At 43.4% G+C, this 19445-nt stretch overlaps 1 protein-coding gene across 2 annotated transcripts; it reads left to right on the top strand.

The window, feature by feature from the left end:
* Nucleotides 1–4317: 4317 nt before the first annotated feature.
* Nucleotides 4318–17686, top strand: LOX (lysyl oxidase). Of its 2 annotated transcripts, XM_007497830.3 has the most exons (7): nt 4322–5574; nt 5966–6074; nt 7940–8077; nt 10722–10878; nt 12448–12543; nt 12812–12927; nt 13823–17686. In XM_007497830.3, the coding sequence occupies exons 1-7, from the start codon at nt 4839–4841 to the stop codon at nt 13827–13829; spliced, it is 1359 nt and encodes a 452-aa protein (XP_007497892.2). In that variant the 5' UTR covers nt 4322–4838; the 3' UTR covers nt 13830–17686. The 2 variants fall into 2 exon arrangements, with proteins under 2 accessions (XP_007497893.2, XP_007497892.2); XM_007497831.3 differs by lacking the exon at nt 13823–17686 and having other exon boundaries at nt 4318–5574; nt 12812–12931.
* Nucleotides 17687–19445: the final 1759 nt, after the last annotated feature.

The following is a 19445-nucleotide window of genomic DNA, read 5'->3' as shown; positions in this document are numbered from 1 at the left end:
CACACTTTGGAAGACGGACTCTCTGTTGGGGCACAGACCAGCTACCGAGAGCTTCTTACTCCCCCTTTGTTTTGGGCGGGAGAAATGCGAGCACAGTGACTGAACAAGCACAAATGAGTTGCCATCTGCATCATAAGTCTTGTCCCATAATCTTTTCCCCCAAACCACGTTCCCCCAAATTTCTCTATTTCTCTCCAGAACCCAACCAGCCTTCCAGTCCCCCAGTTCACCTTGGCTTAATGACCTTCATGGATTCTACATAGCTGAGCAATCGGTGAATGTGTCGTTTCTATGTCCATAGCAAGTGCTTTATGTCCATTCCTTCTCTCCAATTCATATAATCACTTCGCTAATGAAGACCTTATTACGTCTCTCCTGGAATTTTGCAATCGCCTCCTAACTGGTCTCTCTGCCTCAGTCTCTTCCTTTTCCAGTCTAACCTTCACACATCTTCAAAGTGATTTTTCAAAAGTGCATGTCAAGCCATGGCAGCTCAACAAGTCCCCGTGGCTATTGTCTCTAGGGTGACGTGTCAACTCCTCTTTTTAGCATTTAAAGTCCACAGAATCTGGCCTCAAACTACTTTTCTTACTCCATTTCTTTTATTTTATGAGCCTGTCAAAAGAGTTTTCTTGATTTTACTTATTATATGTATACAAAAAGATAAGTAAAATTATACAACTATGAATAGGAAATTAAGGTATGCTATCATGCATTGTTAGAGACATATAAAGAAAAAGGAACGGGGTCATAGTGAAAACTTTTACAGTTAAAATGAGAGTTTGCTCTAGTTATTTCTACATTGTATATGGAAATCATGAATACAAAGAGAAACATGAATCCTGATGTTCAGTATACTATGATACTATGTTTAGCAACTGTAGCATCTAGTTTTTTCTTTTCAATATTCTATTTTCCCCAATTACATGTAAAGACAATTTTTATTATTAGTGTTCTAAAATGTTGAGTCCCAAATGCTCTCTTCTCTCCTTTCCTCCCTTCCTGAAGCAGTAAGCAATTTGATGTAGGTTGTACACATGCAAAACATATTTCCATATTGCCATATTTTCAAAATACCCATAAAGAAAATGTAGTGGAAAATGGTATGTTTTCATCTGCATCCAGACTCCATCAGTTCTTTGTCTGGGGTAGATAACATTTTTCACTTTAAGTTATTCAGAACTGTCTGGGATCATTTCACTGTATTGTTAAGCAGAGCTAAATCTTTCATAGCTGATCATCTTACAATATTTCTGTGACTGGTCAATGTTGCTCTGGTTCTGCTCATTTCACTTGGTATCAGTTTATGTGTTTCCAAGGATTTTTTAAATCATCCTGCTCTTCCTTCCTTCCTTCCTTCCTTCCTTCCTTCCTTCCTTCCTTCCTTCCTTCCTTCCTTCCTCCCTCCCTCCCTCCCTCCCTCCCTCCCTCCCTCTCCCTCTCCCTCTCCCTCTCCCTCTCCCTCTCCCTCTCCCTCTCCCTCTTTCTTTCTTTCTTTCTTTCTTTCTTTCTTTCTTTCTTTCTTTCTTTCTTTCTTTCTTTCTTTCTTTCTTTCTTTCTTTCTTCTTTCTTTCTTTCTTTCTTTCTTTCTTTCTTTCTTTCTTTCTTTCTTTCTTTCCCTTACCTTCTGTCTTAGAATCAATACCATGTATTGGTTCCAAGGCAAAAGAGTGGTAAGGGCTAGGCAATGGGGGTTAAGTTACTTGCCCAGGGTCACACAGCTAGGAAGTGGCTGAGGCCAGATTTGAACCTAGGACCTCCTGTCTCTAGGCCTGGCTCTCAATCCACTTTGCCCAGCTGTGTCCCCTGCTCATTTTTTTACAATATATATCAGAACTTGTTCAGCTGTTCATCAATTAATGGACTTCTCCTTAATTTCCAATTCTTTACCACCACAGAAAAAGATGCTGCTTTAAGTATTTTTGTACGAATACATCCTTTTTCCTTTAAAAAAAAAACTCTTTGGAATATGGACCTCAAAGTGTAACAAAAATAAATAAAATAAATATGAGATAAAAAAGATATTCACATGCTTGGCTAGCTTTTAATATTCAAATTAACTGTATAATCAAAGACCAATAAGCAATTATCATTTATAAATCCTCTCTATCTCCAGAATATTCATAATGATTTTATTATTTTTTTTAATCCCTTACCTTGGAAGCAAGACTGTGTATTGGTTCCCCTGCAGAAGAATGGTAAGGGCTAGGCAATAGGGGTTAAGTGACTTGCCCAGGGTCACACAGCTGGGAAGTGTCTGAGGCAATATTTGAACTCAAGATCACCTATCTCTAAGTCTAGCTCTCAATCCACTGAACCACAGAGCTCATTTCTTCCTCATTAATATATATTTTTTAAAATGACGAAGACTGTTCAATCACAGCTCTCATTTAAGCTCATTATTGATAATATTTTAGTGACCAAAAGTGGTTTGTGACATTAATAAATAAGATATTAGAAAACTTAAATTTTCTTTGATCTCATATTTTTTAAATTCCTATATATTTCCTGTTTCTTTTGCAATGTACATATTAGCATAATAGTATACACATGTTTTATAGTAAATATAAATGATTAAAGCATAAGCTCAATACATACATTGATAGAGATGCACTCCCCAAAGTTTGAAAATCATAAGCAGTGAGAATCTAATGAAGATCCTTGAACTGGTAGTGATCTCGTCATGCCTGAGCTTTAGAAAGATCATATTTTGGCAGCAATGAACTAGCTAGAAATTAAAACAAATACGATGGACCTGGACTGCGACTCTGTCATAAAGAACAATGAATATGAAGGATTCAGAGAAACCTTAGAAGACTTACATATGAACTGGTACAACATAAAGTAAGCTGAACTAGGAAAGTGATCCAGAAGATGATCAAAAAATGATTGTAGGCCAGGCGTGACATTGACTGATTCCATGATTCCGATTTCACAAAATTGAGACGGTGGCCCGGGTAGGAGTTAACAAAAGGAGCTTTAGCTTTAGCATGGAAGCGATGGCCAGCGAGGATGGAGCCCTGACTGAGTTGGACATTTGCCTCCACTCCCCAGTTTCCACGGTCACCTACAGAGTGAGAAGATGCACGGAGTCCGAGCATCTGTTTTTGTACTTCTGTAACCAGGAAGCCACGTCATGGTCGGAGCATTAGTCCCTTGGACAAATGAAGTATGGAGGATGGTTTAGTACCTTTTAGAGGGGAAAAACCCTAGGCTGGTCTTCAGATTTTTGTAGTGGAAAGAACAACAACCAGGGAGGGGGGAAAGCCCTGAAGGATGTGTAATGAGTGATAATGGCCAAGGCTGAGCCCAGAAGAGTTAGAAAGCAGGCCTCCCTCCCTCCAAGGGGGGACTCTAGCTCTGTTTGGCCAGAATGCTGGTGGGGGTTTTGCCCCCCTCCCTTCTTCCTTTTTCATATCTTTGCTCTGGGAGATGGCTCACCTCGATGGGGTTGGGAGCCTGAACTATATTCAGAAATGGGTGCTGTACAAACCAATAGAATTAGTCCTTTTTCACCCTATCTTCAAGTGTCTGCCTCTTAATGCCCTTTTCTTTTGAGAAGTTCCCAGGGCTGCTAGAACCTAAAAGTGACACGTGAATAGGCAGCCCTGCCCCACTTGCCAAGTGATTCCAGTCAGCATGACTGACCCTCCTTCCCATTCTCCTCCCCACTAAGGACACTCCCTCGTCTTCGGAACACCCTGGTTGGGCTTGGAGGTGTCCCATTGTTTGTCCCTGATCCATTGGTGGTCCTGAACATTTAGGCAGCGGTGACGCAATCAGACAAAGCGGCCCCTCTATTTGAGGGGAGAAATCTCAGCCCCAGTCTACAAAGGAGCTGCGCTCTGAACGGGCTGTCTAACGACCCAAGAGGAAAGGTGATTCTCCTATCTGATGAAGCCTGGCCTTAGGCTTTCCATCCGGGAGATGGGCTTCCGAGTCATTCGGGTTCTGGAGCGCAGCCAGCTGCCCTTCTCCCACGAGAAATGTCCCTGGAGGAGCTGAGTTTGTAGCCCGTTTCTCATGTTACCTCCCCGCAGAAAAACAACATTTGATAGCTTAGAGGGTTTCCCATAACCGGGAGGGGATTGGGAAATCGGCTTGTTCCCCTTCCTGGGAAGCCAGGGACTTCTGAGCCAGAATATTTTCCCCAAACATGTTCCCTCCGCTGCTCTCCAGTCTGCCCCCCCCCCGCCCCCGCCCCCCAGTCTTTCCCGGGTTTGATGACCTAATAGCATTTTTCCCTCTGCATACTTTGGCACAGGCGCCCGGTCTGGCTGCCTGAGTGTGTCTGAGTCCACCGAAATTCCTGCATGTTCGGCCCAGATTCAGATGTGGGTCGCGTGTGGTTCTCGCTGGATTTGTATTCTTTTGTGTCCCTTCCCCTAAGAGAAAGCTCTCTGTGCAACGTGTCTCGGAGGGAGGGGGCCGATGCGAGGAGCTGTCCGCCTTGCACGTTCCCAATCGCATTACGTGAACAAATAGCATAGGAAGGGCCCTGCCAAGAAGCGCTTGTGTAACTTTGCAAATGTGCCAGAAAGTTTAAAGTCTCGCAGCCTCCTCCTTCCTTCACTGCAGACACCAGCAAACGCAGGACGACGCCGAGACGCTGCCCGCCCGCTCCCACTGCTTCTGCTCTTCTCCCCATCGTTCTTCTGTAAACACTAGGACGGCGGGGCCGGGGCACGCGCCACATCCGCGCGCTCCGCACTCCGTCCTTGGCGTTCCGAGCCAGCTCTTGCAAGACGCTCCCAAGTGATTTTTCCCTCCCTTTAAACAACTTCTGTACGCAGCGCTAGTCCTGCCCGCCCGCCGTCTGCGGAGATTGAAGAAGGAAGATGCGCTGTCTCCCTTCGCCCGCCGCTCTTCTCCTTCAGTGGCATCTCTGCGTACACTTGGGCTGCGTTTTTCAAGTGGCCTGCCAGCAGCCCCGACGAGAGCCTCCTCCCCCCGCCGTATGGAGGCAAAGGATTCAGTGGGAGAACAACGGGCAGGTGTTCAGCCTCCTGAGCCTCGGCTCCGAGTACCAGCCTCCGCGCCGGAGGGACTCGGCCGCGCGTTCCTCCGCCGCCGCATCCTCAGCTGCCTCCTCCTCCTCCTCGCTTCGCCAGACGCCTGTCCTGTTGCTCAGAAACAATAGCACGTCTCCACGCTCTCGTCCACAGCCGTCTGTGGGCGCCCGGCCCCACGACAGCACGAACAGCAGGAGGCAGCCAGTGGCGAGGCACTGGTTCCAGGCGGGTTATCAGCCGTCTGAGCCGAGGAACCAGGGCGGACCCTCGGCGGCGTCCACTTCCTCAGCCGCTGCCACCACCACCACCAGCAACCCCGGGGGCCGACCTCGCGGCTCCAGCCCTGCGGCCACGGATGGCAGTCGGACCCCTGCCGCTAGCCGCCCCACCCTGAGCAACCTCCGAGCTCCCAGCCGAGTGGACGGCATGGTGGGCGACGACCCCTACAACCCGTACAAGTACTCCGACGACAATCCCTATTACAACTACTATGACACTTACGAGAGGCCGCGTCCGGGAAGCAGGAACAGACCTGGCTACGGCACTGGCTACTTCCAATACGGTAAGTGACAGTCCCGCAACCCCACCGAACACACACACACACACACACACACACACACACACACACACACACACACACACACACACGGCCGACGGCGACTCTCGGGTGAGGAAGCCTGAAGAGCCGACCCAGGCAGAACCCTGCCCCAGCCCTTTCGGGCTCCCGGACCGACCCGCACAAAAGACAGCCAAACAGGACTTGCAGACACCCCCCTCTGGTCCGGCTTCTCTTCTCCCGCCCCTCTCCCTGGCTCTAACTCCTCTCGGGCCGGGCGGTTCAGGAAGGGAAGGGTTTGGAGGAAAGAAGGGCTGATGAGGAGAGGCGAGAAGTCGGGGGGAGTCCCAGGGCTCCCGGGCGGTACTTGTTCTGATTGTTCTTGGCGGACTTCTAGGTCTCCCAGACCTGGTGCCAGATCCCTACTACATCCAGGCGTCCACGTACGTGCAGAGGATGTCCATGTACAACTTGAGATGTGCTGCCGAGGAGAACTGCCTTGCCAGGTAGGGCCCCGGGCTTCCCCCGACCCCGACTCGGGCTATGTCTGCGCTGCTCCTCTCCCCCGCTTGCCCATGGCACCTGGGGCCCTGCCGAGGTGGGAATGGGAGGTGGAAGAGAACCAGACAAGTTGGGGATGCTGAGACGGGAAAGGGCGCTTTGGGGGGCCTTGCTCCCGCTCTTTCCAGCAGAAGAGGATTCCTTCCTCCTTTATCTTTGGAGTCTCGGGCTTATGTTCGAGGTTCAAAAGCAATGGGGTCCCGTGGACATGATTAAAACAAAAAAACACTGTACCCGGCTGTGGGAAGCAACCATTCCCAGCAAAACGGAGCACGACATCTGCCATTTGCCCCCCCCCCCCCCTTAATTATAGGGCTGTTAACGACCTCCTAGAACACTATGTTTGCTACTGTGGGCTTCTTCGCTTGGCAAAGGTGGCTTTTCCCTCTTCGGGTGGCAGCTATAATGAACGCGTTCTGGTTTTCCGCGCTCCCTGAGGCTCTGCTTTTTCAGCTGCATCCCAAAGGCCCCTTCCTCGGAGAACAGGATTTGTGGAATAGCCACGAGAGGGAGCCCGAGGGGCTTTGGAAGGTGCCGTCAAAAAAAAACAACGTCGCCGAATTCCTTGGCATTTCGGAGAAGGGTAACAGACTCCAAGACTAAGCCCGAATGTATTTGGAGCTATAACTGTGCAAAGTAGGCCAAGCGTTAGGAAGTTGAAAAAGCCGCCTGTTCAACCAGCAGACGGAAACCATTTTGTTTGTAGTTCAGAAAAGGAGAGAAATGACTCGTTTACACACAAAACCAAACTTTCAGGCGCTTTATCTACCCCACAATTCTTATTTCTGCGGGATGCCATTTCATTCCCAAACCAAAGGGAGATGCTGGAGAAGCTCCTCCACAATTCAGGGAAGCGCCCAGAGCTCCTGAGAGCTCGTGCCTTGACCAAGATCCATCCCACAGCCAGTGGGAGGCAGAGGTGGGACTCTGGTCCTGGTACTCCACACGGAAACACGGAAACGTCTCTCTCTCTCTCTTCCCTGATCCAGGCTGCCTCTCTGATGGCTAGTCGTGGTAGTCCCAAGTCCTGGGGGATGCGGGGCCCCTTCTCGCCTCTCAGGCTTGTTGGCTCTCTCGCTTTGGCTGTTTGGGACCTTCCTGCCCGGCTTTCTCACTTCCACCAAGGGAACAGAAATGATCCTTTAGCAGTGCTGACGGCCTTTTACAGTACTCTCTTCACAGGGGGGTCTCTCATGGACCCAGTGAAGTCACGTCGCATTTACTTCATCATCCAGCTGTGTAAATTGGACTTTATTTCAATGACACAGAGATGGAGATTCAGTCTAAATGAGAGCACTTGAGTCCTAGACGGTCACCTAAGAGTTTTGTGACCCAACTTCACTTAGCTGAGAGCAGATAATGATGCCCCCCCCCCCCATGTCATAGTTTTCTTGAGATAAGCGGTCAAGAAATGGGAAGCTCTACTAAGCATCTATTTATCCAGGACTAGCACATAGCCCGAGTTAACATCAGGAAGAAGAGCCTTGGAATCCTGCCCTCTGTTTGCCTTGGATGCTTTCCTAGGACTTCTCTCCTAAATCAGAGAGGTGGGACCCTCTAGATCTGTCTGCTTGCAGGGAGTTCCCTGACACATGCTAACATAAGATCCCTCTTTTGCCTTTGGGATTGGGATACTTCCTTGCCTAAGTCTCAAGACCTGAGTTATTGTTTCATGGTCAATACACATTACATCTAGAATGCGGACCATTGACTTTTTCTCCATGGGTTTTTGGGTGTCATATAGTTCTTTCACTGTAAGAAAGGGAGAAGGGTGAGGCTCTATCATGACTCTTTTTTCCCACAATTACAGTTCAGCATACAGGTCAGATGTCAGAGACTACGATAACCGGGTGCTGCTAAGATTTCCCCAACGAGTGAAAAATCAAGGCACGTCAGATTTTTTACCCAGTCGACCAAGATATTCATGGGAGTGGCACAGCTGTCACCAGTGAGTGTGATGATGATCATTTGTGTGGTGCTCAAGGCTAACTTTGTCTAGCCGATTTCACTTGGTACTTGTCAACTTTCTAATCCAGGGGAGATGCTATTCTCTTACTGTAGTTATTAGCCACTTCTTCCCAACTCATTGGGAAAAAGGAGCTAGTATGCCTCGTCTAATAGCTTTTCAAGTGCTTGTTGAATGTTTGAAATTGGACATTAATATGTCTTGAATTGAAAGCTTTGTCCACTAAAAAGAAGTTCTATTCCCAAAATGATACCTGTAAGAGAAAGGACATTTCTATTGGAGGAAAGGCTGGGTAAGTATATTTTTGTAAAACTAACTTTGGAGGTTAACATTGTGCTATAAAAGATATTTTACTGGGTTCAAATCTGGCCTCAGACACTTCCTAGCTGTGTGACCCTGGGCAAGTCATTTAACCCCCACTATCTAGCCCTTCTCACACAGTATTGATTCCAAGATGGAAGGTAAGGGTTTAAAAAAAAATATATAATTTTAAATATCCCCCAAAGTCCAATAAAAGTCATATAGTCAAAGAACTAGAAGAAATCATGAAAGATGGCCTAATCTAGGCCCTTTTTAAAAGGATTGCATCAAAACTGTCCTGAATAAATTCTAGCCAATCCTATTTTTAAAGATCTCTAAGATTCCATAACCTTCCTTGGTATTTTTTTTTTTTGCAATTTAAAATCTACTTTTGTGTTCTCCCCATACCTGGGAGAGAGAGCAGCTGCTCTCCTTAATTTCTTAGAAAGTTACACAAAATTCCATTTTTTTAATGGAAAGGCTAGATACCAATATTATCCCACAGAAATAGATTCCCTTACTCCATCAACATGGACGTTGGCCATGTGCCACAACATTGTCTTAAAAAACCATGCAGTACATATTTTTAACAATGATGAGTGATAACATTTTCTCTTTCCTCTCTTTATTAATGAATTAAAATACAAGTTTTCAATAGAATACACATAAATAGCCAGCATAGAGTACTAGCCTTGCACTCAAGAGGACTTTGGTCTTTGAAGGATTTATCCTTCCATGGATGGATGGATGGATGGATGGATGGATAGATAGATATGCATACATGTATCTCTATTTTAGCTTTCCACCTATGTACTGTGTATGTACACATATATATGTTCTTACACATGCATCTAGCCATATTTTTTTATCTATGTGACCAATCACATCTAAGTCACTTGACAGACACATCAATGTCCCAGGCCAATTTCTAAGACTCTAGGTTGCAGAATTGTTGCTGAGATTAGCCTTGGTAGAGTTTCCACACTGAAAGTTCTCTGAACCAATGAAATCACAAGTCTGCACCAAAAGGTCAATATGTATCTTGTAGACATTTTTGGATCACCTTAATTTCCTAAAAAGCATTTCCCGGAAAGCAGAAAACAATAGTTTGCTTTACGGGCAGCTCTAATCATGCCATCTGTCCGATTTTAACCTTGAAGGCGTTGCCATGTCTTCTGCCTCTCCAAGTTTTCTCTTTCATGTGTTTGAAGCCAAGTATTAAGCCTAAAAAGCAGATTTTGCCTTCCACTTTCTTGAGACTATCTAGTTATTTCCCATGTATTCCAGATTGCCCTTTCTTTGGGGGCCATTAGGATACCTGATCTTTTTTGGATGCCATTGTGAATAATCATCTTGATTTTCCTGAGCATGTGTTGTTTTCTTTGTCCTCCCTTTCAGCAGTCCTCATTTGAACTTGATTTCCATTTTAAATGACGACTACTTTAATTTGTCAAAGTCAAAGGGATTTCTGTGTAATGTGAGAACGTATTTATTTACATGTATGGTGATGACGGCAATGAGAAAAACACTGAGTAAATTCCTTATAACACCCTTCACTTAACTACTGGTGGAAGGAGTTGATATAAAAACTTCATTTCCACTTTATAGACCACTCAAGAGATCCCCCAGCCACGTGATAACTGATGGCTTAGTATGATCCTTTTCTTTTCCTTTCTGTCATTTCAGGAATTGAAAGCACTGCTGTAGATAATCAAACACTAGTAAGCTCTGTGATAACAGTGAATATAAAGATCATCTATGTTTTAAAAAAATAGAAACAAAACCAAACTTTAAACTGTCATCAACATTCTTGCCAAAGGAAATATTAATCACTGCTCTTTGAGGGTTCCACAACTCCCAACAGTATAATGAAAAAAGTCCTGGGTTTGAAGCCAGAAGACTTTGGACATGTCACTTCATCTTTTTGGTCCTCAGTTTTCTCACCTGAAAAAGAAGTTGGACTAGATGACCTCTAGGGTTTCTCTGGGTCCAGATTCTGTGTCCAACCATCAGCTGGCTACACTTAGGAACAAACAATTCAGAAATTGTTTATTATCAAGAAACTGAATGTAATTAACCCCTCACCCAAGATCACAACCTTCCTTCCAGAAGTAAAAGCTTTAGCGTCCATTTCCCCAAATGGTTGCTTTATACGTGGACATTTTAAAAATCGAGTATGTTTTGGTCATCCTTAAAAAGATATTTAATCATCATTTTAATGTGAAAAGAGATTTTGGCCCAATGAATGAGGGCTGACCCCTCCCCCCATATTTGTGAGCCAGTTTAAAGTTGCCTAACGCGCCTTTATTGAATGGACCATCACCAGGCATTACCACAGCATGGACGAGTTCAGCCACTATGACTTACTGGACGCCAGCACTCAGAGGAGAGTGGCTGAGGGCCATAAGGCGAGCTTTTGCCTCGAGGATACTTCCTGTGACTACGGCTACTACAGACGATATGCCTGCACAGCACACACACAGGTAAGTTGCCATTTCCAACTCCAGCCTTTTAAAAGGCTTGCAGGCTCAGACGGCAGTGAGCTGGATTTCCATTGCAATGGCATCTCTTTCTGGTTCCTTCATGTAACACGTCAGAGGAAAAAGCACACAGCAAAGGACGTGGGCTCGCTTTCAGCATAGCTAGATAGCATGCATGTGTATGCTAAGCGGTACAACGTGGTAGAGCGAGTCCTTTCATTCATTTCTTTTATGACTCGGGAGAGAGACCGAGTCAGAGCAAGTCCACTCTTCCATTTCCTCTGCTTCCAGCTGGGTGTGGACTTTGCACAGAGAGCCCGTATTCTTGAGGACTCCTACTTTGCCTATCACAAGTAGCGCTGTGAGGCTGGGGGGCGCCGCAGGCTTTTTCTGCACGTGGTTTAGCCCACTGGCCACGTGATGGGAAGGTCAGCCGCATTTTGCGCCTTTATTTAACACCGCCTCTCCCGTCACCTGGCTGATTCATCACTGTCAGAATGGGAGAATGGCTGCAAAGGGTCACTGAAGGGAAGGACGCCCTTCCCAAAGGCTGCCGTGCCTCTCAGAGGAGGGGGATGGCTGTTCTCTCCGAGCATACAGACGTGGGTCCGCATTGGACATTTCAGAGATAATTGATGTCAGATGCAGAGATCTGGGCTGATTTTTTTTTAAATAGTGCTGAATGAAGCAGTTTGCCTGTGTTTATAGTTGGAAAATGTGTGCTTCAAGCTGTGTCAGTGTTTCCATAAGGAGCCCCGATTTGTAAGTAGACAATCGAATTCCAGCCCAATCCAGTCCAAAGCGGATCAGCCGCTGGGATCCTGGGAAGGATCTACTGTGGGACCGACCTACCTGTCTGCGGTAGCTCTCTGAACTCCCCAAGGCCCAGCCAATGGAGAGCCGATCTAGATATCAATCCATTTCTTGCGGTTGCCCGGGATCTCCCTGGGAATAGATGAATCAAAGGTGGCCGGGAACTCAGGTCCGTGTTCAGGTGACTGACATTTCACGGCAGCTTTTGGACAGCCTGCGCTGTTGGTGGTTCCCTTTTTGCCCCGCGGGCTGCGTGGGGCTCTTACTCAGAAATCGCTGCCTTGTGCCTGTGTGGCAGGATGGCCACAGAGCAGGAGCCCCGCTTGGAGCTGCGCCCTCGGGTGTATTTATAGAATCCCACCAGTCACTCCCTGTCACCGCACGGGCATGCTGTGGTGCTGCTCGGTCGTCACTCGCCCAGCGGCGTGGCTTCCCATTCACGCCCGCTGTTCCAGGGATGGCTTGTGTGCTGGGACTTGAAGCGAACTTGCTGTCCTTGTTTCACGGGGTCATTTCTCAGGCCACTCCGGACGCTGTTTAGGGCGCCACATGAGCTACCTTTGTCCGACCTGAGCCTCAGCTTTCCACGGGGGAGGGGGCCGAGGGCCAGGCTGGGCGCAGGTTCAGGGCCCCGCTTTGACCTAAGCTCGCCTCGCTGTCAGGTACTCCAGGCTTGTTTGCTGGCCGAGTTCTAGGGTGCCACGGACAGGCGGGACATGCCTGTAGCCCACTAATCCCCCGTGATTCTCGCTTTCTCAGGGGCTGAGCCCGGGGTGCTACGACACCTATAATGCAGACATAGACTGTCAGTGGATCGATATCACGGATGTGAAGCCTGGAAACTACATCCTGAAGGTAGAGTCTGAAAACCCAATTGGATTGTCCGCCTCGGAACTCCCGTGGAGGCAGACAGCGAATATCAGCGCCTGGGGCATGACCACATTCAGACAGACAGACAGACGAGTTTGGCGCGCTTTTAAAGGGAAAGGGGAAATGGCGCCTTTCTCTGTAACTCACTCAAACCTGAACAAATCCCGTCCCTTTAGCATAGCTCTAGCATTCCCTCGTCTTTGCCCGCGGGGACTGTGTGCGAGATCTGACCTCATATCGTTGCTTCTGGTAGGTCAGCGTCAACCCCAGCTATTTGGTGCCCGAGTCGGATTACTCCAACAACGTGGTGCGCTGCGACATTCGCTACACAGGACACCACGCCTATGCCTCCGGCTGCACGATTTCCCCGTGAGTTCCTGGTCTTTTCCTCTCCTCCCACACTAGGGCCAGGTTGCGTTGTCATGGAGCTAAGGAGCACCCGCAGCAGCTCGGAGTGTGTCCACTTCCACCTAACTTCTCTTAGGCTGTGTGGAGACGGGAAACGGTCCAGGCCAGGATTCTGACCCAGTGAAGGCCCAGACTCCTTTTTGTGCTGAGTCAGGCGGCCATGAGCGCGGTCAGGGGACCCAAGAGCCAAAACGATGGTGTCACGAGGTCTGGCTGAGGGGTGGAGCCTCCTTACTACTATGGGCCGTGTGTTCCGAGGAGGGTAACTGAGGCACACCCGACAGTCAAATGGCCGTAAACAGGACTCCCAAAGGCATTCCTTGGCCTGGCCGTGCTTCCATGCCGTGTGGAAGTGCTGGCTAGATAATAACTCCTAACGGAGAGGATCCGCGCACACAAAATCCCCATCAGTGGCATGGATAGCAGTATTCACTTGGCTCAGTGGAGCATTAGCTGCGGGCGGAGCGTTACGGGAAATCTTTGGGAAGGAGCAGCTGTCCGGGTGTTTGATAGCTCTACTGGTTAATCCCCAGAAATGTTACAGCATCGCTTTTCTGAGTATCTCGGATTGGCTTTTCTGTCAGGATATTTCTTCTTCCTCCTCTAACTCTAACACTTCCATAACGATTATTGCTCAAGATCACCCGTTTTCTGCTTGACAGACGCAGTTACCTTTTTCCATCAATCATTGGTTATCATTTACTAAGCACCTTCTGTAGTTTGTGTTACTTGGGGAAAGGATGTCCCTTCCATAGCTTGTCAGGGCAGAATGGGAAACATTTAATGAGTGTTTGTGAGGTTCACAGCCTGTATTATGCATACCAAATGTTCTCCTTTTCTCTCTTTTTCTATTTAGGTATTAAGAGGCAAAAAGAGTAAAATATGAAAGTAATGGATGAACCAGTGCCCGATGTTTTGAAATGAAAAAAAAAAGAGAAAGCAAAGCAAAGCAATCTAGATTAACTTCAGTAGGATGTTAATGTTTGGAAATGCACAGAAAATGTAAAAGGAATTATTGTTTGGACGGCTCAATGTCGAAACAACTGGATTTCGAAATTGGGAATATTTTGATTTATGCTTATGATATAGTTGGGGTCTTTGGTGAATTCTGCAAAGTGTTTCAAGTTATCCAGTTAACTTGCCTACCAGGTTTGCCAACAAACCAGCAAAATAGTTGTTCCATTGAACTTTTAGTGAATGAGCTAAAATTGTTTTGTGCTCAAAAATGTTTAATGTTCTAAATTACAACAAAATATAATAGTCACCAATTTGTAAACACTACAAAAATTTAATGTGGAAATGTTAATTCTATCATTACTCCTACAAATAAATATGGAAATATTTGGTGCTGAGGAAAGAATACACATTATTGATTTCAAAAAATATTAATATATAGCAAAGAAATGTCAGTGTATGTATTTAGATAGTTACATTCCTATATAAATTTTGTTTACATTTTCAATATTAGTAGATAAATCCTTTTCTTTCTTCCAAATACATAGCTCAATTCTGACACAAATCAGGTTTAGTTTTCAAATGAATTAAGAAATTAAACCACACAATCCAAGTGTAATATTTTTTATGATGCTTTGTCCTTCTCTTTGACCTTGTCTCTGCAGAGATATTCATAATTATATTCTTAAAATGACAAGTCAGGGGTTGGTGTGAATAGGATACCATTTATGCAAGATACCATTCTTATACCATGGGCTAATTTTTAAATTAATAGAGGTTGAAATGAAGTATTACCAACAGTTTCTTCAAGTCACCTCTTCAGGTCACAACATGAAAGTAGGTCCCCTAACGTATCACTTCAGGTCAAACATCAATGGAAATTACATTTGTTGTCCTTCAAGATATTTTTTAATTTCATGCACCTGACTTTTTTTTAACACATAAGAATCATAAGCCCATGTTGCTAAAGAGATGATTAATATCAGTAAGATCATAGGTCCATTGAAGTATATAAAACTACCATGAAAACATTTAAAATATTATATAGGTTATACGACTTACTATGTCTGGGTAATAAAGGAACATAAAAGTTGGTCAGAATAGAATGAATCATTAATATTTTTTTACATAAGTTTAGCCCAAATTAATATATGGTATTAAATATTGGTCGAAGAAATTGGACAAAGGAGGATATTTTCTGTAAAGCAACAGGCTGTACTGTATAATAAGACAGCTGTGATATTACTTTTAAACTGTGAAATAATTTGCCACAACAGAATTTGGATAGTTTCTGTTTTTTCCTGAGAAGCAGGAGACACAGTATGAATTGTCCACACTTGAAATCAAACTATTTTAAAGTTTGTGGTGCTTAAGCAGAAAGAATCATAAATTAAACAGTATCAAAAAATCTAAATTATGATATGCTTTTAAGCATTTCCACAAGATGTCACATAAAATTAAAAAGTGAATTGATACTGAGAGGGCTTCTAAGACAAAAAGGCACAATCATCAATAATCACGACCTGTTGGGAACAAAAAAGCTCTTCTCATAGTGGAGTAACTTGGTGAATACATAAAGTGTGCATCATGCCTTTCAAATGCAAATATTTACCAGTGTTTAGTAGTACATTGAAATAGCCACAAAGCTTTTGAAGAATCTCTATCTGGGCTATGGAATTACTCCTTTAGTTATGGTCTTTTCTACTTGAGATGATCATAACACACTTTTTTTTTAAAACTACTGTCAGTATTATTACTGAGCCAGATTGGCATCTGAAGATTAAGACATATTTTCATTAAGATTTATAATTTAGAATTGAAAGGAGTCTGTGAGATTATCTAGGTGATTTCAAATAGATCATGGATCCATTTGAATATATAAAAACCATAATAAAAAAATTTTTTTTACAGATAAGCAAATTGGGACCCAAAGACGTTAAGTGATTTGCCCAGAACCAGGAGCTGAACCTAAAACTAAATCTGCTCTTTTGCCCATATGCCTCTGCCACTTTACACACTTGTCCTTTAAAAACTTAGGTTGGTTTTTGGTTGTGTAAAAATCACAGATATTCCATTAACTATATCATCATATCCTAATATATTTATTTGCCTTATGTGAGGAAATTGATCACAACACGTAGCAATGATACAGCCTGAAATGATTAAGTGAATCTGCCTCTACTATTTGTATTCACTGCCCCCTTTCACAGGAGCAAAAAGCTATGAAGGTCGGCTGGTCATTTTCAAGTTGAGGAAGTTTTGATAAAGTTTGTATTGTCACACAAACATATACTAACTAACATTTAGAAGCATGTTTCCAACATCTCAGAAATGGCTACCTTTTAAGTTTAATATTGAATATTTTGATTAAAAAAAAAAAACTTCATCTATACTAGTTGAGGGAGCCCCAAAACATCCTTTATCCTATATCAATTCTCCCTTTCCCCTGCAAAATAAATTTCAATGACTAATCACCAAATCCTCACCTACTGGTAACCAAAAATAATTAATAAATAAATCAATAAAGTTCTAAATTGAAAGATGAATAGAAAGCAAAAACTGACCCCCAAAATATAGGAATTCTGAAGTTTGTCTTTTTGCAGGGCCATGGGGGAAAATACGCTTTTAAATTCACCTTTTTTATATATCATATAGTTTATGCATCATATGTTCTTTCAAATGATCTAAAATTCAGGTTTCTAACAACTGAATTCAAAACTTCCTTATTGGTGGATAAGATCTAGAGTTCCCTAACATAAATCACCTCATGTTTTATTTTAGGCTAATGCATCAAAGATTTGCATATTTTTAGAAAAGTCCTTATATCTGTTGATGTAAGATTTTTATTAAAATATATATTGTGACCATTTTACTAGGTATTATTTTCATGAAATCATAAGAATTATGGTTTCAAACACATTACATTTTTTTCTTAGAAAATTTGAGTATTATTCTACAAATAATGTTCTCCAAATTTCAAATTTTAAAGGAAATGCAAATAATGTTCTCCAGAATTCAGTCTTTAGAGGAAATGGAAACTGAAGATAAGAGATTTAACTGTATAACATTAAACTTTAAAGGATACAGTCCCTTTCATAATGCTGCTGGATGTTTTTCAATAATTATAAAATAAGGATCCCCCAAATCCCAAATATAGGTGCAATAAAAAGAAGTTTCATTTTTATTTCATACCAAAGTTTATCATGTATGTCAACTGGCATGTCAATATACCTTCTGTCAAATGTTTTTTCTTTCCTTTTTTCTCTCTCTTTCTTTCTCTCTTTCTCTTTCTTTCTCTCTCTCTCTTTCTCTTTCTTTCTCTCTCTCTTTCTTTCTTTCTCTCTCTCTCTCTCTTTCCTTCTCAAAATTAATTATCTATTCAAAAAAGTAAGTTTCATTCACAAGCCCCCCAAATTGATCTTGACTTATTCTATATGCAACAATGCTTTAGGTTTTAAATGGTGCTGAATTATTTCAACTTGAATGTAAACCATAAATCCTGGCTAATGGGACATGAACATTTAATGTTTACCTGCAATAAACTTAGTGAGAAGTCCCCTCACAGTGTTATAAATGAATATTTAGCATCTCCCTCATTCTTCAGAAATTCCGTCTTTAAAATCTTTATAACTTTATTTGAAGGTTCTTATTTAAAATGTTCTGCTACACCATAGTCTTCAGTGCACTTTCATATTCTCTTCTTTTACGCCTGTATTACGGTTGCAAAGTTTATATTCAATGACTTGAATAAACATTTTCAAGCGTTCGAGTTGTCCAAAGTTTTTCTTGTGAACAGGGAATCTGAACGTCAAAATCCATGACGACGACTCCCTGGTGGCCCCCAGTGGCCTTCTGGCGAGGGCAGTTCCGAGCGCCCAGGCGACGGAGACCTGCCAGCATTTTCTGGGCGGTGGAGAGCTGCGCTTGTAGACTTGCTCTATCAGGCCGGTGCTCAGCAAAGACAAACGAGGGAGCTCCCCAGCCTTGGGAAGAGGCAGCCTAAATAAGCTTCAGCCTCCAAATCAGCCTCATTGAGTTTAAAGTAAGGCTGTTTGGGGGCCAAAAAGACACGAATTTCTATGACCCCTCCGACACAAATGGGAGGCATGTATTGATACTTGGAACAGGCCATTTATTTCTCCAACTTGCTTGACTAATGTGTAAAAGCTGCCTTTTGAAGACATAACAGTTGATAAGCCTTTTGATTAGATTAAAAAGAAAAGAGCCGCACAATCTAATTCATAAAATAGCGAAATCACAGCAAAAGCAGCAATAATAAAAAAGAATAGTCAGAACAGCACGGAGAACACAGAATAGAGGAATTCTTTGAAAAAGTCCAATACCCCAAACAGCAGATGACCAGAGATCTTAAATAGCCCAATCTCAGAAAAGAAAACAGATCTCGCTCTAAAGGAGCTACCAAAGGGGAAAACAGACCGGACCCAATGGATCAACCTTGAAAATCACAGAACCACCAAAATAGTTAATAAGAAAAAAATCTTTAATAAAGACAAGGAAGATACTGCTCTGATTGGCCCAAATAGTCGTGGACAAGATACCACACAGAGCCAAACTCTGGGACTCTGGAAACATCTCTGGAAAAAGCACTTCAAATGGCGATTTTCCAATGAGCTGAAGAACTTGAGGTCTTAAATACGCTCTGGGGAAATAAAGGACAATAAGGACAATTGATTGGCTTACAATAGTGACAAGGGAAGAAGGATTTCAGTCAGGGGCTAGACTTCCTGGGAGAGGGCTAGATACAAAGGGAGAAACTTCTGAGGTAAAATTTGATTAGATTTGATTAGATCTACCAATTCTATCTAAGCTGAGACCTTTGGTTTCTTGGTCAGTCTAAGACAAGGGTCAGTATGGGACTTCAGTGAAGGCAAGTTCCCAAGGGAAGGAGACATGTTTGGGGTTTCCATAAGGCAAAGGTTTTCTATCCAAGTTTTAAAGAACAGTTAGTACAGATACACCACAAATTATTCTCAAAAAATAAGAAAGAACCTTATCAGAATCCTTTTATAAGAGGAAGCTAGCCCTGATTCTTAAACAAGGAAAAGATAAAACACAGAAAAAGTCCAGGCCAATATCATTAATGAATATTGACTCAAACATTGTAAACAAAATCCTATCAAAGAGATTAGGACAATTTATCCAAGAAACCATTCATTATGATCAAGTGGGATTTAGATGCAAAGATGGTTCAAAGTTAGGAAAACATGCAACATAATCACATTAAAAACGAAACCATCTAAAATCACAGGACCATCTCAATAGATGGAGAAAGTTTTTTCACAAAGTATAACACTTTTATGCTAAAAATCCTACAACTAGAGGCATAGAGAGCTTTTAAGACATTATAAAAAAGCTTCTTAGATAGAAAAACCAAAACCCAGCATCCTATGTGATGGGGAAACATTAAATCTTGAGTATCATTTGATATGGATTTGGAAATACTAGCAATTGCTAACAGAAAAGAGAAAGGAGTAAATATAGATAAAGAGGAAATACAACTATCT

The sequence above is a fragment of the Monodelphis domestica genome, chromosome 7 (genome assembly GCF_027887165.1).
Source record: "Monodelphis domestica isolate mMonDom1 chromosome 7, mMonDom1.pri, whole genome shotgun sequence".
In the NCBI taxonomy this organism is placed as follows: Eukaryota; Metazoa; Chordata; class Mammalia; order Didelphimorphia; family Didelphidae; genus Monodelphis; species Monodelphis domestica.
Note: the sequence above shows the minus strand (reverse complement) of the source record. Positions and strands in the feature narration are given on the sequence as shown.

Bases quoted from the DNA above. Each gene is read 5' to 3' on its own strand.
- LOX (XM_007497830.3), top strand. From the start codon at position 4,839: ATGCGCTGTCTCCCTTCGCCCGCCGCTCTTCTCCTTCAGTGGCATCTC. The intron at 10,879-12,447 runs GTAAGTTGCCAT...TCGCTTTCTCAG, and splicing joins CCTGCACAGCACACACACAG to GGGCTGAGCCCGGGGTGCTA. The intron at 12,544-12,811 runs GTAGAGTCTGAA...TGCTTCTGGTAG, and splicing joins CTGGAAACTACATCCTGAAG to GTCAGCGTCAACCCCAGCTA.